Raw genomic sequence first — 25,240 nt, 5'->3', positions numbered from 1 at the left:
CTCTCCCGTTGCGGAGCACAGGCTCCGGACGTGCAGGCTCAGCGGCCATGGCTCACGGGCCCAGCCGCTCCGCGGCATGTGGGATTTTCCCGGACCGGCGTACGAACCCGTGTCCCCTGTATCAGCAGGCGGACTCTCAACCGCTGCGCCACCAGGGAAGCCGGCATGCAGATTCTTAACCACTGTACCACCAGGGACGTCTCAAAACGTTTTTTTTTTTAATAGCTGGTTTTTGTTTTTAATTCCAGCCCAGCATCCAATGAATATTCTGTGCTTTTATGTTATGTGTTAGGTCCCTGTGGTCTCTTTTCATCTAGAGCAGTCCCTGTTTGCTTCTTGCAGTTTCTGTTTTCTTCCATAATATTAACTTTGTAGAGTCCAGGCTATTTGTTTTATAGGATGTTTTGTATTCTGAATTTGATAGTTTCTTCATGGTGTTATTTAACTTCTTTCTCTATCCCTGTATTTCTGAAAGTTAGGTCTAGAGCAGTAATCCTCAAAGTGTTATCCCCAAAGCAGCAGCAGCAGCATCATTTGGGGACTTGTGGGGAAAAAATGCAAGTTTTTGGGCCGCATTACAAATCTACTGAATTTAACTGTGAATAAAACTCGGGGGGGGGGGGCAGGGTCTAGCCACCTGTGTTTTAATAGGACCTCCAGGTGATGCTGGTAAAAACCTAAAGTTTGAGACCAATGGTTAAATATTTTTGGCAAGAATACATCATATTTAACTGTGTAAAGTTCAAATTACATCACATCAGAAGAGATAAATGTCAGGCTGTCTCATTTGGCTAACCTGGTAACCACCATCTCTTTCCATTGTAAAGGTATACTTTCTCTTTGTAATTAATAAGAAATGTGTGACAGATACAGGTTTTTAAATGGGAAAGACTTTTAAGAGCTTATAAAATAACACATGTTCATTGGGAAAAACATTCCACATTCCACCTACAGAACTATTTTCATAGTAACACTCCCCAGAGATCCCTTCCATTACTGTGAATTTTCCCATAGGTTTTTTCTTTTATAGATATAACCTTACTAATTTTTCCTTTTAAACAAAAATGGAACTATACTATGCTTTTTCTTGCAGCTTACCTTTTAATTTAGTAGTACATCTTAGACTTGTAGAGCTACGGTGTGCTTTTTAATGGCAGTGTACTGTTTCTATGCAAGGAGATATACACATACTTTTTTTTTTAACATCTTTAGTGGAGTATAATTGCTTTACAATGGTGTGTTAGTTTCTGCTTTATAACAAAGTGAATCAGCTACACATATACATGTATCCCCATATCTCCTCCCTGTTGCGTCTCCCTCCCACCCTCCCTATCCCACCCCTCTAGGGGATCACAAAGCACCGAGCTGACCTCCCTGTGCTATGCGGCTGCTTCCAACTAGCTGTCTATTTTATGTTTGGTATATATGTCCATGCCACTCTCTTACTTCGTCCTAGCTTACCTTCCCCCTCCCCGTGTCCTCAAGGCCCTTCTCTACATCTCCATCTTTATTCCTGTCCTGCCCCTTGGTTCTTCAGAACCATTTTTTTTCTTTAGATTCCATATATATGTGTTAGCATACAGTATTTGTTTTTCTCTTTCTGACTTACTTTACTCTGTATGACAGACTCTAGGTCCATCCACCTCACTACAAATAACTCAATTTCGTTTCCTTTTATGGCTGAGTACTATTCCATTGTATATATGTGCCACATCTTTTTTATCCATTCATCTGTTGATGGACAGTTAGGTTGTTTCCATGTCCTGGCTATTGTAAATAGTGCTGCAATGAACATTTTGGTACATGTCTCATTTTGAATTATGGTTTTCTCAGGGTATATGCCCAGTAGTGGGATTGCTGGGTCATATGGTAATTCTATTTTTAGTTTTTTAAGGAACCTCCATACTGTTCTCCATAGTGGCTGTACCGATTCACATTCCCAGCAACAGTGCAAGAGGAATCCCTTTTCTCCACACCCTCTCCAGCATTTATGGTTTCTAGATTTTTGGATGATGGCCATTCTGACTGGTGTGAGGTGGACAGTGAGGTAAAATACCTCATTGTAGTTTTGATTTGTATTTCTCTAATGATTAGTATACACATACTTTTGCTTCCTGCTTTTTTTTTTTACTGAATTTTATATCATGAGCACTTTCCCATGTCCTTGGCTTCATAGTATTCCAGCATATTAATACAACATAATGTATTTAAACATTCCTTTTGTTAGACACTGAAGTTGCTTATAGTTTTTCATTCAAATAAATGCTGTGAACATTTATGTGCATAAACCTTTGATTGCATCTGAGTTTATTTGCTCAGAATTAGGATAATTGGGTCCAAAGTTTAGAGTATGTTTAAGGCTCTTGATAAATTTTGGCAAGCTACTTAATTGAAATGTACCAATTTATATCCTACCAGCCGTGTCTGAGCCTCCAACTTCTGCCATCATTAATTTTAGCATTTTTTAAAGTTTTTCCCAATTGATTAAGGACATTTGACTGTTTAATTTTTACTTCCTTGTTTACTGGAGAAATTTTTAAGGTTTGTTATTTGCATTTCATAGAAAACCCATTTTAAATATCTTTGAGCCATGATAGATTAGTTACGACCGTTTTGTAAGTAAAACGTCACTTCAGCTAGCTCAGGTCCAGAGAGGAATGCATTAGGTGAGTGCTGGGATGTCTCAAGGATCTCTCTTTGGTTCAAAGAAGGTGACAGATTGGGATGTAGAATCTTAGTCCTAATTCCAGATCTCAGGGGAAGGACTCTGGTCCAGCATGAGTCAGGCGCGCATGCCCGGACCTGTCCACCATGCCTCAGGAACACATTCGCGCATCCACTTGGGTGCTCTCGGCCGAGCCATTCGTCCGTGCAGTGGGGGCAGAAGGTGGCGGAAAAGGCCAGTCGTAGAAAACAGGCAAAGAGCAGTTCACAGAAAAACGTGAGGAACCAAGCAGGAGGTGCTTGCCGCATCTGCAGACCTGCTGCTGCCTTTTTATTATGGACATCTGAGTGTGGAGCATCAGCTGTGTCCCCGACAGGAGACGAAGCTGCCGCTGAGCCCTCCATGGCTGGCTCCCGCTCACAACGGTTCCCTTCTCTGCTTTGGCCCTTGTCAGGCAGTGGGAGTGTGGCCCCATTGGGTGTTAGAGCCCTACAGGAAGTAGGGAGCACAGGGGCACGTGATTGGAAGGTGACAGTCATTTACTCCCTGAAACAGTCCCTTTTTTTGTTTTTTTGCTTGTTTTGGTCATGCGGCTCGTGGTGCCCGACCAGGGATTGAATCCGCACCCTTGGCAGTGAAAGTGAGGAGTCCTAACCATTGAACCGCCAAGTCCCTTGAAGCAATCCCTTTGAACTCTGTCCACAACCTTCTTCACATGTGCTTTGACTACTTTCAGTGAAGGGCCAAGAGGATTTGTTTACTGGGAAAGCTGGATGAAAGCCCTGAGTATTCAGCTTCTTTCATTTCCTCTTGGGCAGCCACTGACATTTAAAAAGGGGAAGGGGGATTAAAAAGACAATTTTTTAATAAGGGGAGCTGGGGTAGCTCCATACTCCTTGACGTAGTTTTTCCTTGCAGTAATAGTCTTGGCAGTAATGTTCTAAGACCCATACAGATTCTTTTTTACCTACCAGGACTGTGTTGGCTCAAGTTGTCTATTTACTGTGTATGTATAGTCTCTTCAACCCCTCTGGACTTTTAAATGAGAAAAAGAAGCTTTGGCCTCCACAAAAGCATGCTCAGGAATTCTGAAAAATCAGAGTTCCATGAATGCCATGGGAAAAGACTCCGCTGAGGAGTCTTGCTTTGGTACTCCTGAGCCCGCCTCAGGCGTCAAGATGCCAGGTCCCATCCTTAGACCATCTCAGTCACTCGCCCTTCGCCCATTGAATCCTAGATGCGGGTTCTGGACAAGCTGATGGTTGAGCGACTCTCAGCAGAGAGGACGGAGTGCCTGAACCGCCTGCAGCAGCACTCGGACTCAGAGAAGCACGAGGGAGAGAAACGGCAGGTGAAAACCAGGATCTGTCCGTGCTGACCTTGCCACTTGCCACTCTTTTCCCCCCGAGTCAAGGGACTCGGACCCATCACTGAAAACTCCCAGGCCGAGATCCCCTAAAAGCGTTGGCGTCAAAGCGCGTGCCATTTTTATAACCTGAAATGAAGTCAGTAGGAAGGAGCCTGGAGTGTGGTTCCTGTTGGCGCTGAATGTGCTGGCCGGAGGTGGAGGTGGGGCAGTTTGTAGAACATGCTGGAAAGCCAAGCTCCGCCCTGGATCACTGCTATGTATCGCGCCCCTGCTGGGCCTGCACAAGATTGGGTTCCTGCCCTCGGGCAGTTTGCGGTCCACCCCGGACAGCAGACGTGAAATGAGTACTTGTGAGCATGTGAGTGAGTTTGTGCGCCTAGCAGCCAGACGTGCTTGGCGTGGAAGCCGTGGGAAGCTGTGGCTGTTGGCGTCTAAGGAGTCTCTAAGTCGCTTAATGAAGATCATAGTTAGCTATCGGCTTGGGCACTGGGTGAATCCTGGGCTTCAGAGGGCCAACAGAGAAGGCCGTGTGGCCTGTGGGAGGCGGGTAATCCAAAACTTTGGGGCTTGTCCAGAAAAGAGCCTATCACAGTTGAAAAGTCCACATTCTTGAGGTTTTAATTCATAAGCCATGTATCAAAGTCTCCTGATGATTTGTGTACTAACTTGTGGGGTTTTTTTAGATGTCCTTGGTGGATGAATTAAAAACTTGGTGCATGTTAAAGATTCAGAATCTGGAGCTGAAGCTTTCTGGAGATTCTAGGGCCTCCAGGACTAAATCCACACCATCCACTTGCGAGTCCTCCACAGGTAACCGACACCAACATGCAGAGAGAGCCCTTTCATCCAAAGGTGATGAAACCCCCCGGTCGCGTTCTCTTCTGCATCTGAAGGCAGTCTGTGTGACAGGGCTGCGGGCAACACTGGATTGTAATGTGAACTCTGTAGGGGCAAGGACCATGCTTTGCCCACTACTGTATACACAGTTCCTATACAGCAATAAAGCACTCCTATTCAAGTGTTCAGGAATATTTGAATGAAGGAATACAAGAATTGTTGATCCGTGATAGCAGTGCAATCTTGATGGTGTCAGAGTTGGACCCCAACAATGAGGGTGAGGAAAGGATGTGTCGTTTCAGAAGGGCACTCGCCCCTGCCCTTGTGACTCTTTCCCTTTCTCGTCCTTGATCAGCCTTTTCTACCTTTGGCCAACTCTGTACAGCCTCATTAAAAAACAGTTCATGTATCAAAGCTGCCCCAGGGGCTGGATAAGAGATGCTTTGAGCCAGAGCATCTTTACATTAGCTACAGTGGCTACACTCAATGATGATCAGTTGAGGAGATTCATAGCCTTAGTAATTAGACCTCCATGGGGAGGTTTTGATATGTCACGTGTTTCATGTTACCATAGGCCATCTCTGTATTTGTGGTTTTATCTTCTTTGTGCCCATAACAGTGGGGAAAATCCTGGGCAAACTTTTCATGCTAGGACTAATTATGGAACTTGTCATGGAGCTCTGGGTATGGGTAATAGGACCAAGTGGGAGCTTGGATCAAGGAACTAGTAACCAGGGCTATGGTCTGTAAAGGGCCCGGAAGTTAGAGAATGGGGGTATTGATTCTGATCAGTAAATGCCCAATTCTGTTTTAGGACAAGTAGTGAGATGTGTCATCCTTAGCAATCAGGAAATGGTACCCTGAGCCCTTTACTGTAGGTTGAGACAGGCTAAAGGAAAGGCCAGTAACGTTTTTGGCTTAGATGCCACCAGTGTGTCTAACGCAACATCCCTGAAAGCCCTGACAAGCCAAGATGATAATCAGGGGAGAAGTGGAGGGGAAGGACAGAAATTGCACACGGTGGGTGATGGTTGAGAAGCCTGGTTTACAGGATTCCCGGGACTCTCAAATGCCAGCCCATGTGACTGTATGAACACGGATTCGCTCTCACTTTTGTTTTCCTTCCGAAACCAGGTGTGGATCAGTCAGTGGTGACCGCAGGTCCAGTAGCAGCCTCTGACAGCCCCCCTCAGGTGGTCAGGCCCAAGGAAAAGGCCCTCAGCTCCACAGCCGCCCACAGACTCCAGCAGGAGCTGTCTTCCTTGGACTGTGCAGGCTCCCGACTGAGGAGTGTCAAGGTCCAGACAGCCTCGTTACCCTTGAAAGAGGCAGCCAAGTGTGAGCCGCAGGCTGGGCCCTGTGTTGACAGAGGCACCCAAACCAAGAAGTCTGGGAAAAGTGGGCAGACGAGGCACCGCGGCCAGCAGCCAGCACCCAGCACCACCTGCGGGCAGCCGCCACCAGCAGCAGGTGGCGAGCAGACTGCCCCTCATACTCGGGACACCTCCCAAGCGCTGGAGCTCACCCAGTATTTCTTTGAGGCTGTTTCCACCCAGATGGAAAAGTGGTATGAAAGGAAGATTGAAGAAGCACGAAGCCAAGCCAGTCAGAAAGCCCAGCAAGACAAGGCCACGCTGGAGGAACACATTAAAAGTTTAGAGGAGGAACTTGCTAAACTAAGGACTAAGGTACACAAGGAAAACTAGGGCCTGGGAAGTGGGACGAGAAAGGATTCCTGGGACTTCCCTGGTGGTCCAGTGGTTGACTGTGCTTCCAGTGCAGGGGGCGGGGGTTCGATCCCTGGTCTGGGAACTAGGATCCTGCATGCCGTGGGGAGGGCGGGGGGCAAGGATTCCTGAAGATTTCCGGTCCTGCAGCTGCAGAAGAGCTATGTCGGAGGTGTCAGTTATTGTACACATAGCAGACCTTGCCTTTTAAAAAAATCACTAATTTCTAAAACGTGCCAGACACATGCTTCCTATGCCCTGAAGTTGTGAAGACTTCAACAATTAGACTGAAACTAGGGGACACTTGGTTTCAGGTTTCATTACAGATTTGAAACCTCAGCTCAAGTTCATCTGAAGTTCAAAAGCTCAGATTAAGCGAGCTGTGCTAAGAAACTGAAGGATGTGTAAGCCTAAACCCCAATATTCAGGATATGAAATAATGTAAATGAAAAGCAAGAAAAAATATTAATCCCTGTGCATTCAAGTCAAGCAGTCATTCATATCAACATGCCTGCTGTGCCTGGACAGTGTCTTTCTGTAAGAGCTGTAACAGACACGCTGAATTCCCTCAAGTTCATAGTTCCCCAAATGCTGACATCTTAACCAGGGAAAACTCACCAAAGAAACTTTGAGGAGAAGGATTTTCATGATGTCACAAGATCCAGTATATCGTAAAATGTTTTGAAAAGTCAGAGTGTATTTAAATAATGGGTTAATTGGCTAATAATAGCGCTGGGAATGTCCATGAACTCAAACGAGAAAGATTCAGATCATTGGATCATGGTTTCTGTATCTTTCAGCCAAAAGAAAGAAACAGTACAATTAATCATAGTGGCTTTAAAGTGGATTAATGGAAAAAACATTCACGTAGCAATTACCTGAAATTTCTATAACCTAGTTCACAGCCAGTTATCTTAGAGTACTTTTCTGAATGTGAGCTTATTGGTCTACATTTTATAAAGAAATAAGGCTGTTTCTTGAAAGTATTTCATTTTGAACTGAGTTGTCATTGAAGAACCTCAAAAGCTTTCCACTGCTTTGTAGCAACTATGTCAAGGTAAATAAGCAATAAATTGACTTGGATTCCCCAGCTTCAGGGAGCCCTGTGGATGTTACTGTATGGAGTATACAAAGTTGCAAAAGTAACAGTATGTTGAAACTTTGGATTTAATTATCTTCCAAGCTTCTTGTCTCTTGTGGCATTATATTCATCTCCTCAAAATTCCATATATGCATAGAAACCTCGATTCTATTTCTATAAACAGAGGAACCAAGTAACTGTTGTCTGTAATTTTTGAATGAACCTTTGCTCATTGAGCCAAAGAGAAAATATGACTTCTTGACATGGGAACACTCAGAAAAACAAAAGTATGCATGTGTTCTGCCCATCAAGCTCAGTTGTTTTTGGTTTGTTCTTTTGAATACTGACAATCTATGGATCTAGGCGTTCCTAATAAATGTAGATGTATGTCATCATTACAAAACCTGGACAGGGAATTTATTTGATGTTCTCTCAAGTTTATTTTCAGGTTTGTAAGCTCGTCTTGTCGAATTTAAAACTTCAGTGGCACACTTTAAAGGGGAAAAAAAATGACACAGGGGCAGTCGATATGTTAAGTAATAGCCTTAGCCACTTCTCATGCTAGAAAGCTTTTGTATTTAAAACAATTCTAATAATTTAGATAATATAATAGATATTATAATAATAAAGGGGTTTAAAGATGCATTTATTGTAGTTAATATACATTAGTTGAACATTTAGACATCTTAAACTTTAGGAACAAAACTTCGGCATTCAAACAACAGTATAGTTAGTTTACAGGGAACACCCAGACAGTAAATTTGCCTAATCCAAAATACTGATGAAGATGATGAAAAAAATGTGTTTCACCAGCGTTCTATTCTGGCCAACATCTTAATGACCATGGTTCCACATGTGAGAAGAAATTGCTAAACAGATCTTCTCTTGGGCTTAAACAACGGACTTGGCCTATAATTCAGGAGATACGCAAAGATGTAAGTGAACAAATAAAATTAAACTGTTCTTTAGAGAGGAAGGGAAAAGCTTGTCCACGAGAATAGTCTTAGTCTCTGGAAGATGAAAATTCAAATTTTCATGTTTTATTCACTTAAACAAAATCAAAACAAAACCCCACATTAGGTTTTCTTGGAGAGTCTGTGGTATTTGATTCTTGCAAATACAAACCACAAATGCTCTTACATCTTCCACATACAGTGCTTCTAGGAAGAACATCAAAGTCACTGCTTGTCACGCTTCATAAAAGGATGGTTTTTAGCTTCAAGATTTTAGATTTACTAGATAGCCTGTACTTGAGTATTTGCCAATCATGCTACACAAAAGAGTAAGTCTTTCTAAGGTTCTCTGTTCAGAAACTGTTCACACATGCTTTTCCCTCTGTTCATCAGATGGCTTGATTAACGTACATCTATATAAAAACCTGAAAATTGGCTTATGTAAGCATTTTAGATTAGCCCATCCCCCGGTGGCAGAGTATTCAGAATTATTTTTGTCTTGTGGGTTCTGGAGCTGTGGAAGGGCAAGGGTGGCTCGGAATGCAGGTTAGTGACACACCACTGGTTTACACCTCTCCAATGGCACACGGTCCAACACTAGACACTGTTTATCCTGCAAAAGTTTTTCTACATCTTTCAGGTGTAGATTCTTGGATTAACTCTGGTTCTTGGATTAACTTTTTAGATTTGTTCTGTAGGTGAACTGCCAATCCCAGCCTCTTCCACGAGCTTTCACTTTCACTAAATTAACTGTTAAACACATTTGGTCTCTTTCAAAAGTGTCCTGAAGTCAACTTCTGTCTCCAATGTATTCTTCAAACTCTGTTTTTTCCTGTCACTGGAGGAGAACCTAATGCACTGAGGAGCTTCCTTAATTAATGATTTATTTTACTTTCCATGTGGATATTAAGGTAACCACATTCGTTTTGACCAGGAGTTGCCTCTTCTTCTTGGTAGGTGCTTCAGTGCATTTGTTAAACTTCTCTTTCTTCTTTTTCCTACAAAGTTCTAGATTCCCAGTGGTGATCTTTTTGGAAAGTCCTCTTGAGTATCAGATGCAACACATCTGAAGAACATACCTCAACAACCCTGAGGGTTAATGCAGAAGGACTTTCCAAGGAAGCTCCATGGTGTCTCCTGAGGTCAGTACACCTCCAGCCCTATACCTCACACTGTTTTAAAACAGCTTAATTGACTTACACAATATTATATATCAATTATATTTCAAAAAAATTGGGGAAAAATGGCTTTATTCAGATATAATTCACATACCTGTAAAATGTACAGTTCAGCAGATTTTAGTATATTCAGAGTTGTGCATTCATATAAATAGAATCATACCATACATGATCTTTTGTGACTGGCCACTTAATGTTTTCAAGGTTCATCCAGGTGTAGCATGTATCAGTACTCCATCCCTTTCTGTTTGCTAAATAATACTTTATTGTATGGGTATTCCACGTTTTACTTATCCATTAATCAGCTGATGGGCATTTGGATGGTCTACTTTTTGGCTATTATGAATAATGCTGTTTAACCTTTTGGGCAACTGACAGTCTTTTTTCCAAAGTGGCTGCACAATTTTATAGTCCCACCAGCAGTGTTTAAGGGTTCCAGTTTCTCCGCATCCTCATCCTCGCCAACATTTGCAATTATCTTCCTTTTTAATTATAGCCATTCTAGTGGATGTAAATAGTATCTCTTGGTGGTTTTGATTTGCATTTTCCTAATGATTAATGGTGTTGAACATCTTTTTATGTGCTATCGTACTGGTTTTTGCTTCTTCCAAAAACTGCTGACATATCCAAGAACATTTTCAAAATAAAAGGTATGTTTTCAGTGCTAAGACAATTGCTCTTATGCCCTTTTCTTGGCTCTCTCTGATATGCCATGCTCCATGTTCTGATATTTTGCTCAAGGGTTCTATGTACAGATAGTTTCACTTGGCTTTGGGCTACCCACTGTTGAGCCTAAGCTCAACTAAACACATGGAGACTTTGAAAACCTTTCAGAATAATGCTGTAGTTAAGATCTGGCTAAAGCAAGTGTTTTTTCTAACTCTTTGAGCTGCATATTGCCTTGAGTAATCATCATCCGGATTGTATCCTGTAGAAGAAAGTGAAATCTGGTCACTGTTTTCACTGGTTAAACAAGGTACAGCTCTACCATTTTTATTTGTTAAAATTAGGAACTAATACTGAGAATTGGCACTGATGCCCTTTAGGAAAGCCAAAAGTTAACAATTAGGGGTACACAATGTCTGGCATGCTTTCATAACCCCACACATACTTCCCAAACCATCATGCTGTAATATTTATTATCTTTTCATGTGTGTGTGGTTTAACAGACAAGTTGGGTGGTGCTACTGTAGAGTGTAGATATAGCAAACATTGTTAAATTTAAAATATCAGTTAAGTGAAAAATCAGTAACATCAAGAGCAATGATCAAGATATACCATCTCAGTGACATATCCCAAGATATCTATCAAATTTTTTTTAAAAACTCACTAATCAGTACAAAAGGGTCAGGGCCTACCATCACCATGATCTTGGTCTCACCTCTTCGGTGGCACTTTTGTTTCTTTTGAATTCTTCCCTTGCCCAGTCCTTCAGGTATTTGCGATCAGAATCATTTGGAACTTGCCGAATTGCCTGCAAAATCCTTCTGTAGAGGAGGAGAACTTGTTGCCTTCTCACGAACTGTACAGGGGAGGAGAAATGGCAATTACAGCTGCACAATCGTCAGCCCGGTAGGCTCTTTTCTCTTTGGTTCTCAATTTTGAAAAGGGGAAAGAAAACCACCTTTTTTAAGACGGCAAGAAGTTTGTTTGCGTTGTCTCCTTACTCCCTTGTCAAACTTAAAATCAAGAGTACAAGCAGTAGACCAGTCCTTCCCGCAGTCACCTAGGCAGTGGGGATCCGGGCTCAAGATCAAGAGCCCGGCCCGCCTCTTGCACCAGGACTGGAAAGTAGCCCCAACCCCCTTGCACTTCCCGTCGGCCCCCCGCCCGAACCAATCAGAGTGGGGCGCGCGCAGGGTCGTCCGCCCCAGTAGTCCCCGAGACCCCTCTATAGAATGGGTGCAGGGGGCGGTAGAGAATCGAGCTCAGACCCAGTAAAGCTGCCCTAAGAGGCCGGTGAGGATAGTTGGTACCTGCTTTAGCGTTAGCGTCGCTGGGGGTAAGCGGGAAGCTGCCATCACGTCCAGACAGCGCGGTCCGCCAGAGCCCCAGTGCGCAGGGGCGGAAGTGGGGCGGTGACGGGGCGGGGCGAGCTCGGTTTCCCGGGAGGCGCCGGCGACAGTTGCCGCTGGCTCCGGGAGCCCGGCAGTCGGAACTGAAGCTCAAGGCAGTTTCGCTTTGTCTTAGCCTAAGTTTGCTCATCCGTGAAAACAGGATAACAGTTCCTGCTTCACAGGTTGTTGTAAGAATGAGATGGTGGTGAGGCATTTAGCCCAGTTCCTGACACGTGGTTAAGTTTCATTAAATGAAAGGATTTGGGGGGTGAGGGAAGAAAACTATTTTAGTATATTCTTTTTGAGATTTAGTGCGTATAGTGAAAAATTCTAAAAATTTAAAAGTTAATTTCTTAGTTTGTGTTGTGCTTGTCCCCTTTTCTCGTTCTTGTCCCTGTTCTTTTCTACTGCGAGCATTTTTCCTGGCGTTGTAGTCTTCATGATCGTCCTTAGTTACAAGGCTTTAAATGGTTGTCCCATTGCAGTTTTGAGAATTTTGTGTAACTAGTAATGAGGAACCAAACATCCCTACGCCTTGCTTTTTTCCCTCATAATCGTTTTATCCTCCCCTCAACACACTCCTTACGCTTAGGTTATATTAACTGTAAGGGGTTAGTGAATCCCTTCTTTAAAAAAACAGGATTGTTCTGAATTAAAATACAGCCAAAGTGTTCAATTACCTGTTCGTTCACTGTGCATTTACTTGATTGCCTTGCTTGGAATCCTTGGAGCTCCCTTTTCCCAGTTGTGTACTTCTGGCTACTTTTGTGGGTGTGTTTCCTCGTCTGTAAAGTGAAATAACAGCATCTACCCCAGAGCTGTTGTACTGTATTGTATGTAGTGCACTGAGAACAGAACCTGGCGCATATAAGCACTCTGAAGATTTTGAACATTACCAGGCATTGTGTGAATGATGCTAATACCATAACCACGTATTTCAAAATTTGTCTACTAATTAGCAGTTCATTGATTTTTTTTCTCTTTTAAATAGTAGTGAAGTTAAATATCCCTTGCCACTTTTAGTTACACTTATTTTGTGAATTGTTATGACTTTGGTCCCTTTATGATGATCCAGACTTTTATTCTAATTTTATATGGGCTGTTTGCCATATTTTTTTAAACTTTGATCCTTTTCCTTTTATAGCTTTAAGTCTCTATATAGTCACGTGTATTTTCCATTCTTTTGAGCCTTTTCAATTTCATCTTCTCCCCTTCAGAGCTTTAAAAAATTTTCATTGTTAATGTTTATCTAGGATTTTGGTTTATAGCATAATGGGGATATAAGTTCTTTTCCAGTTGTAAACTATAATTTCAGCACCATTTATTAACTAATTCATTCATATTCCTGGGATTTGTGATACTCCTGGTAAATTCTTTTAGGGTCTGAGTAACCCTCAGGATAATTTCATCCAGGTCGTTTTTACTTCTTTGTTGTTGTATGTTTTATTATTAGGCAGGAATACTCCCCTGTAGTATCTGGTAAGAGTCTTCTATTAATGGTCTGTATGACCTTTAGAAATGTTTTGTATTATTTTCCTCTAAATCATCTTAGAATCGTTACTGAAATTTTGAATGTGTTGAATCTATAAAGTGAGAACTGACATTTTTATACTATTTTTTCTTTCCATCCAGAAAGATTCACTCATGCTAGACATTGGTAATGCTGTCATGAGTCATATATGCCCCCTGTCCTTAGAATCACTCTTTGGGTAGGAAGACGTAAGTCCAACGTAGTATTTATAGATGTTGTCAAGGCTCATACTGTGGGAGCTCATTCTTCCTGGAGGGCTTATCTGAGCTAGGCAAAGTCAGAAAGGCCAAGTGGGTAAGAGAATTCTAGACAAAGAATGCATGGAACACTGGCAGATTCCAAGGCCCGTGTGGTTTGCTGTGATCAGATCAAATAGTGTGGTGGGGATGCTGGGAGAGAAGGGACAGGTGAGGCAGGTAGTGCTAAGAAGCAACAAATGGTACCTTCTTCATAGGAATTCAGAAAGATCTCCTTGGATGTTGTGAGTATGACTAAGTGAAGCTAGCAAAGTGATTAGTAGTTCAAGCTACATTTTATTTACTTTAATATTTATTAAAAAACTTTTTGGCTGCATCAGGTCTTAGTTGCGGCACGCGGGATCTTTTGTTGCGGTGCATGGGCTCGTAGTTTGCGGCACACAGGCTCTCTAGTTGAGGTGTGCAGGCTTCGCTACCCCGTGGCGTGTGGGATCTTAGTTCCCTGACCAGGGATCGAACCTGTGTCCCCTGCATTGGAAGGTGGATTCTTTACCCCCAGGGAAGTCCCCCTCAAGCTACATTATAAGAGAGCTCCAGCTGCACTGCAGTCAGCGGAAAGCAAAAGGGAAGACAGAATAAGGTAAATATCCAGAAGTTAGACTGGATAAGATTGGGGTTTGGATGGAGGTGGAGAGGAAGGTAAGGCAAATGTAAAGGTTGAGCTCCAAGTGAGAGTGTGTGAGAGAGCAAGCCTACCCGCAGTAGCTTCTTCTAAGTGACTCAGGTATGTCACTCTTCCTAACCAACGCCCTCAGTTCCTGATGGGTCTCCTTGTCTGCTCCTGTGCTTCCCAACCCTTTTCCTGTCACAGCACAAGCTGAAGCTAGCACTCTTGGGTAACTTGCTTACTGAAATTCATCTGTTCCAGACCCTATTAGCTATCCCAGAGCCAAGAGAATCACTATGCTGGTACATCAGTTGGGATGCTTCAGCTTAGCTTGTCCTGTCAATTAAAGGTAGATATGATGGACCGCATCACAGTCATAATGTTGGTGTCTTCCCTCCCTGCTGGAAGATTAAACTTCCTGCTTTGGCCAGTGATACATCTCTTACACTCAGATTTCATCTTGGAGCAGCACAAGTTACATCAACAGTGGTATATTTTTTAATAATTTTCAGAATATAAGCTGCATAGCTTTTTAGAATAAAAAATGATATAACCTCAGGTACATGCTTTAGGACACCTGGTTAAACAACAAGCAAACTGTCTTTGAGGACCACCTCAAAAGGGTGGCACACTTCACAGTGTAACTTGATAACAGACACGGAGATAGATGATTACGTCATGGCATGTTGTCTATGAAAGAACATCTGACAGAGCTTAACGAGAACACAGCACACAGTTAAGTATTCAAGCACTGCTTTTTGGCCAAGTAAAAACTGCCTAAAAACTATTGTTGATGGATTTTTGACTGGAAAAAAAGATGTGGCTGCTTAGTTCTTCTGATACAGCACTTCTTTTCCAGCCTAAGACAGGCTCAGTTCAACTTGAAATCAGTGTGAGGAATGATTCTTCCTCTTAACTGTTAAGAAAAAATGAACTAAAGAAATAAATTACTACAACAGCAGGAACTATGGCACAGAGAGAATGAAATAAAGGAAAAATCATCCTTCCATCATTGCATAGTCTCCCGAAGCAGCAAAGGTGAAGGGGAGGACACTGAAAAGCCCTTTCATTCATACATGGCCCAAGGGTCATTTTCTGATGATTTGGGCTCCCATGATGTCTGTTTTATAAAAAAACACACATACCACAAGCCTCCTCCCCTCGTAGAGAAGTTAGTTCCTTTCATAAGAAGCACAGTAAAAAAAAAAAAACACAGACTCTCTAAAAAAAAAAACCCGCAGCTGCCTTAGCCACTTGACAGCTTTCGGGTACACACTGTGGGCTTCGCAAGGCCAAGCCTTATTAGCGCAGGGTCAAAAGGGAAGTTCCCTTTAGTCCTTTGCCCAGAGGCCCGGCACAGTCCCATGCTTCCAGCAGCATCTCCTCATGGAGGTGTCCAGGGTCCCTGGGAGGGAAGGCAGGCAGCTGGGCACCAAGGGTGGGGTGCAGCCTCCTCTTGGGCCAGGACTTCTGAGACGAGCCCAAAGGGCAGCGCCACCCCCCACCCCAGGTACGAGCCCAGACACCTGCTGCTGCTGTTCCTTCACCCCAAGTTTATTACAAGCACTGGCGCCCAGGCACAGCAGGGAGCATGAGTTTTCTCTAGGCTCTGAAATCGTGTTGTAAAGTGTTGCAATAAAATGTTTTGTAGCTGCTGGGTGAACGTTTCTAAATCAAACCTAAGATTAAGTCCCATGTTCGAGCTGGGAGTTCAGAGACAGTTGTCCAAAGGGGAGCACCCGGCAAGCAGTGTGACACTCTGACCGCAAAGTCTCACTTAGGACTGTGTTCCTTCTGTTCTACGGGTGGTCAGAGGCTGTCACCAGCTCAAACCACTGCCTGAGAGCATCGCTGAGCGTCTCGGGAAGTGCGTTCACATCGCGTAGGATTATATAGAACGGGAATGGGAACTCTTCCATGTAGGATCGGATTTCAGGCATCTCTCCAGGCCCTTTAAATATTGGTACCTTGATGTCCAAGATAGAATCCTGGCAAAAAAAAAAACATTTAGAAATAAAACTAAATCAGTGTCCTTGGCTAGCTCTTTTATGATCTCCTTTGCAGACAATTTTTAGGTCTCACATGTCTAATTCCTGCTTATAAAAATAGCTCTTATCACTAAGTAAAACAGAACTCTTAATAAGGAGGCAGCAGATCTCTTTCTGAGCACCCCTTCCAGGAGAATGGCCACTAAAAGGGAAGGAAAGGGGTAGATAAGCAAACCTGATTTCCCTACAATGGTATTTCCTATTCTCTACTTGGAATAATTCACATTAAATTTTCAGCTTGCTATCCAGGCCTCAATGTGACCTGCAGAGACAGTACTTCCCCGGGAACAGACCACCCCGTGGACATCTTTCATGTAGTGACTGATGCCTCCTCCTTTGAGGAGGGCACTGCTGAGATCCAAGTACTTGGAAAGGTTGGTCTATGTTTCCAACGGACAGGGCCCATCATCGAGGCTGCGATACCTGCAGCGACGCTGTGCAGAGGGAGATGACCCACCAGAGTACTAGTTAGCACAGAAAGTGGTTAAGAGGACAGACTGAGTCAGTCTGAATACTGGCTTCCTTGTCATTACCTACAACCTCTGTGCTTCTGTCCTTCACTGTAGAGTGGGAATAACCATCCCTACATCACTGAGTTACTGCTCGGTTATATGAGAAAATAATTATAAAATGCCTAGAACAGTGCCCTTCAGGATGCCATGAACGTTATAGGAGTTCTCGGTATGACTGTGAGACCCAGGCCATTCTTCAGATAGAACAACTTGAAGGGAATCCCCAGAAAAGTGGCTTTTAGTAATCACTCACCCGTGAACTGGGATTGTCCAACACAACAAAAATGACAAAGATGTTAGCATTCCGGGCGGCCTGAACTGCTGCTAGGACTCTGTCTTTGCCCTCAAAGAAAAGGCCGCGTCCATCAGAGACCACCAGGAGGAGCTGTGCAGTTTCTGTAGTAGAACATAACAGCAGAGGAACAACTCAACTCAAACGACAACTCAAACTACATACAGGGACTTCCCTGGTGGCGCAGGGGTTAAGAATCCGCCTGCCAATGCAGGGGACACAGGTTCGAGCCCTGGTCCAGGAAGATCTGCCGCAGAGCAACTAAGCCCGTGTGCCACAACTACTGAGCCTGCGCTCTAGAGCCTGCACGCCTAGAGCCCATGCTCTGCAACAAGAGAAGCCATTGCAATGAGAAACCTGCGCACCACAAGGAAGAGTAGCCCCTGCTCGCCGCAACTACAGAAAGCCTGCGCGCAGCAATGAAGACCAACGCAGCCAAAAATAAGTAAACTGCGGACAGTAAGACAAATTAGTGCAGGCTTTCTCTGTGCTATCAAAACCAAGCAGTCCTCTGAAACTGGTGAATTCTGGGCACAAATAAAGGCGGTAATTAGATAAAGGTAATTAGATCTATTACTTTGAACGTGTGAGTCACAGACAAGGCTGCACAAAGACATACAAAACTTCTGTCAATAAAACAATTTCCCAGTAGTGCCTTGGGGAATGTCACATTTAGATCAACTTCATTGTACAGCAACATGTGAGAATTAAAACATATGTTTATGGATATGAAGTATAAAGAGAGCAGTCCTGAGTAGACCATTAGAAGAAAGTGCCCAGATCAGAAACCTAGAACTGTATTTTCCAACTTTCAGTCATTGTCTATTAGCTTCAGATTTCTGTCAATTTCTTGTACCTAAATTGTTTTTTTTCTTGAAAAAAAACTTAAATAGAAATTTAAACAAAAACTTAAATAGAAGGGACCACTAACATGACCAGTGAATAAAAATGTATTAAAATTTTTAGCATATTATATTTTTAGCATATTTTCCAGTGAAAGACTGTTGTGCTTAAGGCAGGCTGTCTTCTGTCAGGGAAGGTTAGCAAGTGTTGAGAGGCGTGAATGACCTGCTTCAAAGGGAAGTCTTCCCATGGTACAATCAGAATTGAGGATTCAGGGGAAGGCTAAAGAACTGGTGTGCGGCAAAAGCTCCAAATCAATCATGGATGGATTAGCTGGTTTCTGAATTATGTCCTTCTCCATTTTCCTTTGTTATTAAAATATTGAAGAATACTCTTTACATTTATTTCCACACACCCTTACTCCTTTCATTCACAATTGAACTCAAATTATCAAATATATACTAGTTAATTACAAACTAGTTGGTGTCTACCTTCTCCTTTGATTATAAGCCTCTTGAGTATGGGTTCAATAAAAATTTCTGAATGAACGAACAGGTGAGTAAAAAATTCCATGAATGTTTAATACCTCTGCATCATCCCCTGTTTATGTGTTTTCCTATAGAGCTTACACTTTAAAAGATGGTGATAGGTACACTGAGATGAAAAGCAACTTGCAAACAGTACGAGAAAAGAAAAGTGTGTTATTAGCAAAGACCAAAGAACGCAGCTCACCTGGACTGATGTTTTGTGAGAGCTGCTGAGCGGCTGCAAACATGTTGGCTGCAGACTCTAGAAACTAAACCAGAAATAGACAATTAGAAAACTATTTAAGCTCTCTTCCCACTATCACAGAGACTGAAATTACTGCTGGCACTTAAGTGATTATCAGATAACCATCTCAAATCTATAGCAAGCAAACTGTCCCTTCCATCCATCCGTAAAGGACTGACAATCCTTGCACTTGGCATTTACGTTGGGTGCTGGCATTCTCAAGCACAGACAAGACCTGTGTCCCTGGCATATACCCCACTAGTGTTCTATGAGAAACCCCAAAGGAAAAGAAACACTTCCTCTGGGGAACAAGAAGTCAGTAACCCCCAAATGAACCAAAGAGCTGTCTTCTTTCAAGAAAGGAAAACAGCTGAGCAAAAAAAAGAAGGCAAGAAAACATAAAATATCCAGTGTAACGTGAAGGAGGCTAAATTACGGCAGGAACCAGGAGGACAGAATTGTTACCCCATATGCTGTGTTTAGAACGTACGCCATCCCGAGCAAGCACTGGCTTTATTTCACATCATCTTCTCTAGGCTAAATGGTAGAGAGAAATTGGCCTTGACCCACTTGATAAGGGTACTGGGAGGTGGTTCATTTTTCCAAAATGTTCCAAACCTCTCAAAATAGGGAGCCAGAAAATCAATGATGCAAAGTCAAATGATCTTTGAAAAACTGAGAAAGAGAGATCACATGCTATTTAATAATGGATGCCAAGGGAGATTCTCCTCCAGTGGTACACCGGCTGAGGCTCAGGACTATTCTCTTTTGTAAATTTTACCATACTGGGGAGGAGGGAGTTCTAAAAATTATGTCTCTCCTATACCATAAAATAACTGCAGAAGACATCTGAAGTCATCAGCATACCTGAGCAATCTTGGTTTTCTTTTGTTGGAATTTGCAGAGCCGCAGAATCTGGGACCCTGAGTAATCACTGAACTGTTCGTGGAATGGGTGTAACAGCTTTACGGACTCTCCAAAACTTGGGGGAGAAAACCCAAATACAATGGGAGTTATTTTTTGTCATGCAGAAAAAGGCTGGTTTTCCCAATGGGATTAAAAGGCACTCTTACCTGCACACCGCAATCTGACCCACTTCCAGAAAGGTTAGAGCATTTCCAATCACAGCCAGAGATTCAAAGGCAAGCTGTGAAACAGAAAGTGAAGGGTTGAAGAAATCGGAATATCCTCTACACCAATGCCTTTCAACCTTTTTTATACCAAGATTCCCACAGAAAACACTCCTTTTTTGTTATGGCACACAGGGGAACAACATCAATATGGCTATTCACAACCAACTCAGAGGCTTTGGTGGCTTAGGCCCTGGCTAACAGCACAAGCGCCGAAACCCAATATCCTTTATACTAGTAGGAAAGGTCTGCTCTAGACATCATTCAGTAAAAGCGATCTTGAGAAATTTGGTCCATAAATTTTTAAGGTTTCTTCCCCCTTTTTTCACTATAAAGTAATTTCTCACGGGTAAAAGATTTTTAAAACCAATTTATTCTAAACTATGCATAAATGACAGTATAGTTTCAGAATTTAAATTCAGTTAAAAAGATGACGACACTTGTAGCAACTAACATCTGTTGAACATGCATCAAGTGCCAGGCACTAAACTGAGTGCTCTGCATACATGACTTCACTTAGTCTCATAACAGCTCTGAGCTTGAGTAAGTATTGTTATAATCATTTTTTCAGAAGGTAAAACTCACAAAATGAACTGCCCAAAGTCATGCGGTGCTAAGTGGGGAGTTGAGACCTGAACACAGGTGCAGAGGTTACACTTTTTCCAGCAGAGCTTGTGCACAGCCTTCAGGCTGCTCGCTGACTTGTGCTGGGCAACAGCATCACTGCGAAGACCCCCCCACTCTCCACATCCCTGACAGCGGGGGGAGTGGGGGGGGTCATAACTCCACCCAGGCTCCTAAGCCTTGTTACTACTGATAGAACACTAACTCTACACAGACGTAAAGAAACGTGTACTGAAGACATCTTAAAAAATCAGGGATATTCAGGGCTTCCCTGGTGGCGCAGTGGTTGAGAGTCCACCTGCCGATGCAGGGAACACGGGTTCCTGCCCCGGTCCGGGAAGATCCCACATGTCGCGGAGCAGCTGGGCCCGTGAGCCACGGCCGCTGAGCCTGTGCTCCGCAACAGGAGAGGCCACAACAGTGAGAGGCCCGCGTACCGCCACAAAAAAAAAAAAAAAAATCAGGGATATTCAGATATTACGTTGTGCATGGTCTTAAAAGAATATAGTACATTCATTCAGTGGAAAGTAAACACTGACAAATTTACTTACTCTGCAACTAGACAATAGCATGGCCATGCTAAGAAACACAACAATCTAAACGTCCTACAGCAGTAAGACACCAAAATTTTTTGAGACATCCTGAAATTGCCCCTTTGAACTTTTTAAATCTTATATCTCCTCAAATATGGTCTCATATTCTCAGAACAAACTAACTGGTATTTCAAAGTGTTTTTTAGCCAGAACATATTTAAAACATTCAGGTGGCCCATCAAACTGCCACTACGCTTCTCCTCCTCACCTGTTTGGTATGGTTGTCTACCATGCTAGAGGAGTCATCGACAGCCAGGCAAATCTGATACTGCCGTTTACTGGGCTTGGTCCTTCGAAGCCAAATCTTGTCTTTCCGAAACTGACTGGCAATGTATGGAATGACCTTCCGCATGTTCAGTCGCTTCCCAGTTCGATAATCTCCTCTGTTAAATTTAACCAAACAGGAGCAAGATTAAGGATAAAATCACAGTAACAATAACTTATAACCAGTGATACCAAATAACCAGTAACCTGGCACAATGAAGTGTTACTGTCCATTGAGATTATTAAGGGCTGGGATCTTCTTGATCAGCAGCAGACACACTGGATATGTATGTGGCAAGAATAATTAGGTCCTTTTAGAAAATTTAAAATACTTTTTAAAAAGAAAAAAAATGTTTGCATTGAATATTAAGTCTTGGATTCTCTTTTGTGTTCTGAAACCATGCTTCTGGACACATCTTTGGAAAGATCTAGGTGAGTGACGCATGCAGCAATTGAGTGATCCAACATGTAGAGGGTGAGCAGCACACACACCCAAAGGCTCAGCCAATTCTCCCATCAGGTATTAACTAACTAGTCACAGAAAGTGCATTCATACTGAACTTCACAGAAACTTCTGTGGTAGAGATGATAAAATGGCAACAAGGTAAGGAACGCCATACTAGAGCCTGTGCAGCACAAGTGGCAACCTAGACGCCAACACCATAGCTGTTACGTGCTAATAAGCTCAGCAGAAAAGGTGGCACTGCCATCTTTCCAGGGTACCATGAGTGCATCCAATGGAGAAGACTTACTTCAGCTTGGCAGCCTGGGTAGGCTCTAATATGAGACGAAGCTGTTCACACAGCTGTTGTGAAAGAGGTGCAGTTAAGACCAGGTAACTCTGCCACATCTCCACTGCTGCCTTCTCCTGTGACAACAGCAACAACATGTAAGTTACCCTTAGTAGGCTGGAGCCAACCAAAGTCATTACATCAAGATGAAGGCCTGAAACAAAGCAGTAGAAAACAACCTGCTTCTCTTGTCAAACTGCTATCTGATTCACCTGGTTTAAAATGTCTCCTCCTGGGCTTCCCTGGTGGCACAGTGGTTAAGAGTCCGCCTGCCAGTGCTGGGGACACGGGTTCGAGCCCTGGTCCGGGAAGATCCCACATGCCACGGAGCAACTAAGCCCGTGCACCACAGCTACTGAGCCTGCACTCTAGAGCCCGAGAGCCACAACTACTGAAGCCTGCACACCTACAGCCTGTGCTCTGCAACAAGAGAAGCCACCACAATGAGAAGCCAGTGCACTGCAACAAAGAGTAGCCCCTGCTTGCTGCAACTAGAGAAAGCCCATACCCAGCAACGAAGACCCAATGCAGCCAAAAATAAATAAAATTTAAAAAGAAAATAATTAAAAATAATAAATAAATAAATAAAATGTCTCCTCTTCCACCAAAGCCACAACTCGTAGTTCCAATGAGAAAATAAGGTAATAAAATACTGGAATTCATGACCAAATCAATGCCTTATTCACATCACCTATGAGGAGTATATAATGTGTACCCTTCACGTGGAGAGGGGGCCATGATGGGTAATTTTGGTGCCAGGAGATCCAGCCACTTAATCATGGTCTCTCAGGCTCATGTTTCAAAAACAAAAGTGACGAGTGCAAACCTCTCAAGTAACACTCAGCAGTGTGCTTATTTCCTGAATACAAAGCTCCATGGTTAGTTTTTTTTTTTGCCAATTATGGCAGAGCAGTCAATACATGTGGTGAGAATAATGATAAGAGATACAAAACTAAAATGTGTATTTAGTAAATATTAGTAAATTTAGGATGCAAGGTCATTGAAAAGGAAACATCTGGTTTATCTACACTGCCATATTATATCAGCTGGCAATGTTCCAGGTGGCCTATTCAGAGAGTGACACAGTATAGACTTTTGCCCCATGTTTCAACCACTGTCACGTCTATTACATCCATTACAGATTGAGCAGTGGAAGTTAAAGAATTAAACACACCAGTTTCTCTCTGTTTTAATTAAGCTACAGATCTAGTGGCAAACCAGGCAGAAAACAATGGATAGATGTAGGTTTCAGAATTATAATTATATTCTCCATATACTCGGTCGCTTTGACCAAGGTAATTGGAGTTAAGAATCTATTAAGTTTCCTGTACCTTAAAAAACAAAAGTCAGGATATTTTATAAAAACACCAGTGACTTACTTCTTCTGGGTTTCCAGATTCGTGTGGCTGCCATGTTTCCAGCTGTCTCTCCAGCTCCTGTCTTAGTTCATTGACATCTTTTAAGAAGGGCTAAAAGGGAAAAGCCACGGATAGAGGAGACCCAGGTTGGAATCACCAACTCACTATACCTGGTTGCCTTATTCCCTGCAGTACGAACTCCCCCTGAGATGCAAAACTTGAGCAAATTTAATGGCACAATTAAGACACCAGACAACCATTCTTCTCCTTCTCATTATGTAGAGGCAAAATGAATAAAGGAAATATTAACATTTAATAAATCCATCCCAGTAAAACAAAATACCCAGGAAGATATCAATAATGAAAATATTCTTTAATTAATCTAGACTATAATTAAGTCAAAGAATTAGGGACAACAACTCAGTTAATTTAGGCTCTTCCTAAATGCAGGCATTAAGTCAACGATTCTTACGATTCTTACTACTTAACCAACATAAACTTAACTGTCCTGCAGGCTCCTCACACAAGGCTGGTGGATATGAGAGGAGTAGATGTGAGAGCCAGAGGTCCAAGGACAAGACCCACCATCGTGGCCAGGTCAGGACACCGACCACCCACGGTGACCCTGGGATTAACTGTTAGAAGTGTTATCTGCTCAGAGAACACGTCGTACCAACAGTACTCCTTAAAAGACTGATAAGGATATGATACCCCAAAACAACCAGATGCTACATAAAGTTCTTAAGACAAACATGTCTTAAGTTGTTTAAAAGCAGCTTATAATTATGTTTTGTCTACTTATTGAAGTAGTAATTTGTGAAAGTTTTAGTACCTGGAAAATCGTGTCCACAAGGAACTGATGGGCTGTATGAATGGTCGAATCTCGGCTTCTCTCTGGTTTCTCATTCTCTGTCTCCCTGTGGGATGTGTCTGTCCTGGGGTCTTGGTCTTCCTCTGTGTTAACAGTTTGGGTCTCCATCTCCATCTCTTCAAAGCCTGTTCTCACACCATAATGTCAACATGAAGACTCAACCTTCACAGTCACGTGTCAATCCTAACAATTACTCAGACTTCACTCATTCACTCCCCAGCACATTAACACCTCGGCTCCACGTGTCCTTTCTCTCTGACACAGTCTGCCAATTCTCACTCCCTTAACTTCCCCCTCTTCCCACCCTGATATGGAAGGCGGCTGTTCTGGGAGGCAGAAGTGGGGGGAGACTGTTTTACCCTGACAAGCCTCACAGAACCGTGTGATCCATTAAACTATGTTCATGCAAATAAATAAATAAACTATGTGCATGCAGAACTTTGACAGAACCAAAAACTAAAATAACATCATAGCTCCATTTTATAGATGAGGAAGCTGAGACAAAGAAGACAAATTTGCCTCAACCTATAAAGTAAGTAAGAGAAAGTCTGGATTTGAATCTAGAAAGGTCTAAACACAGACCTATGCCTTTTCCACTGTCCTGTAACAGCCAGGCAGTCAGCAGTTCTAACGCCCCTGAGAAGACGGAAGCAGAAGGAAAAGTTTTTGAATTTAGCAAGTTCTTTTGAATTTGCACTTATACCACTGCTGATAAAGCTATTTTTTCATGTGTTGAATTTAAAAAACAAAACAGCCTTGTAATAGCACTTGGTCAGCTATGAAATGGAACTGTATGTAAGAAGTTTTGTTACCTTCTCACATGCATTTCCCCTATTCTATTTCTTTAAACATTTCTTTAAATAAAATGTTTAAATATAGTA

General features: G+C 42.7%; 3 protein-coding genes across 10 annotated transcripts in view; 1 reads left to right on the top strand and 2 right to left on the bottom strand.

The window, feature by feature from the left end:
• Nucleotides 1-8,266, top strand: part of ANKRD6 (ankyrin repeat domain 6) — a 218,659-nt gene extending 210,393 nt beyond the window's left edge. For all 3 annotated transcript variants that reach the window (XM_027090553.1, XM_027090543.1, XM_027090533.1), the window contains 3 exons: nucleotides 3,903-4,016; nucleotides 4,718-4,844; nucleotides 6,006-8,266. In XM_027090553.1, coding sequence (XP_026946354.1) covers nucleotides 3,903-4,016; nucleotides 4,718-4,844; nucleotides 6,006-6,577 — 813 coding nt within the window. In that variant the 3' untranslated portion in view covers nucleotides 6,578-8,266. The remainder of the gene's footprint in view (nucleotides 1-3,902; nucleotides 4,017-4,717; nucleotides 4,845-6,005) is intronic.
• A 1,790-nt stretch (nucleotides 8,267-10,056) lies between these two features.
• On the bottom strand, nucleotides 10,057-11,895 carry LYRM2 (LYR motif containing 2). Its single transcript, XM_027090519.1, has 3 exons — nucleotides 11,787-11,895; nucleotides 11,192-11,332; nucleotides 10,057-10,738 (listed from the first exon to the last, which is right to left on the bottom strand). The coding sequence occupies exons 1-3, from the start codon at nucleotides 11,829-11,831 to the stop codon at nucleotides 10,658-10,660; spliced, it is 267 nt and encodes an 88-aa protein (XP_026946320.1). The 5' UTR covers nucleotides 11,832-11,895; the 3' UTR covers nucleotides 10,057-10,657.
• A 94-nt stretch (nucleotides 11,896-11,989) lies between these two features.
• Nucleotides 11,990-25,240, bottom strand: part of MDN1 (midasin AAA ATPase 1) — a 157,922-nt gene continuing 144,671 nt past the window's right edge. For 4 of the 6 annotated variants that reach the window (XM_027090476.1, XM_027090449.1, XM_027090466.1 and 1 more), the window contains 9 exons: nucleotides 24,321-24,484; nucleotides 23,510-23,599; nucleotides 22,092-22,207; nucleotides 21,284-21,458; nucleotides 19,802-19,875; nucleotides 19,596-19,710; nucleotides 18,690-18,753; nucleotides 17,076-17,218; nucleotides 14,745-16,250 (listed from right to left, as the gene is read on the bottom strand). In XM_027090476.1, coding sequence (XP_026946277.1) covers nucleotides 16,062-16,250; nucleotides 17,076-17,218; nucleotides 18,690-18,753; nucleotides 19,596-19,710; nucleotides 19,802-19,875; nucleotides 21,284-21,458; nucleotides 22,092-22,207; nucleotides 23,510-23,599; nucleotides 24,321-24,484 — 1,130 coding nt within the window. In that variant the 3' untranslated portion in view covers nucleotides 14,745-16,061. Of the gene's footprint in view, nucleotides 12,094-14,744; nucleotides 16,251-17,075; nucleotides 17,219-18,689; nucleotides 18,754-19,595; nucleotides 19,711-19,801; nucleotides 19,876-21,283; nucleotides 21,459-22,091; nucleotides 22,208-23,509; nucleotides 23,600-24,320; nucleotides 24,485-25,240 lie in introns of those variants that run through there. The other 2 variants (XM_027090484.1, XR_003429489.1) reach the window with 2 other exon arrangements.

Source organism: Aethalodelphis obliquidens, unplaced genomic scaffold (genome assembly GCF_003676395.1).
Source record: "Aethalodelphis obliquidens isolate GAN/ISIS:26980383/991018 unplaced genomic scaffold, ASM367639v1 scaffold3, whole genome shotgun sequence".
NCBI lineage: Eukaryota > Metazoa > Chordata > Mammalia > Artiodactyla > Delphinidae > Aethalodelphis > Aethalodelphis obliquidens.
The sequence above is the reverse complement of the archived record's forward strand: the minus strand, read 5'-3'. Positions and strand labels throughout refer to the sequence as shown.

Coding starts and splice junctions, on each gene's coding strand:
- LYRM2 (XM_027090519.1), bottom strand. CDS start 11,831: ATGGCAGCTTCCCGCTTACCCCCAGCGACGCTAACGCTAAAGCAG. Junction 11,333..11,786: donor CGACGCTAACGCTAAAGCAG/GTACCAACTATC, acceptor TCCCCTGTACAG/TTCGTGAGAAGGCAACAAGT. Junction 10,739..11,191: donor ACAAAAGTGCCACCGAAGAG/GTGAGACCAAGA, acceptor TTTCTTCTACAG/GATACAATCCGGATGATGAT.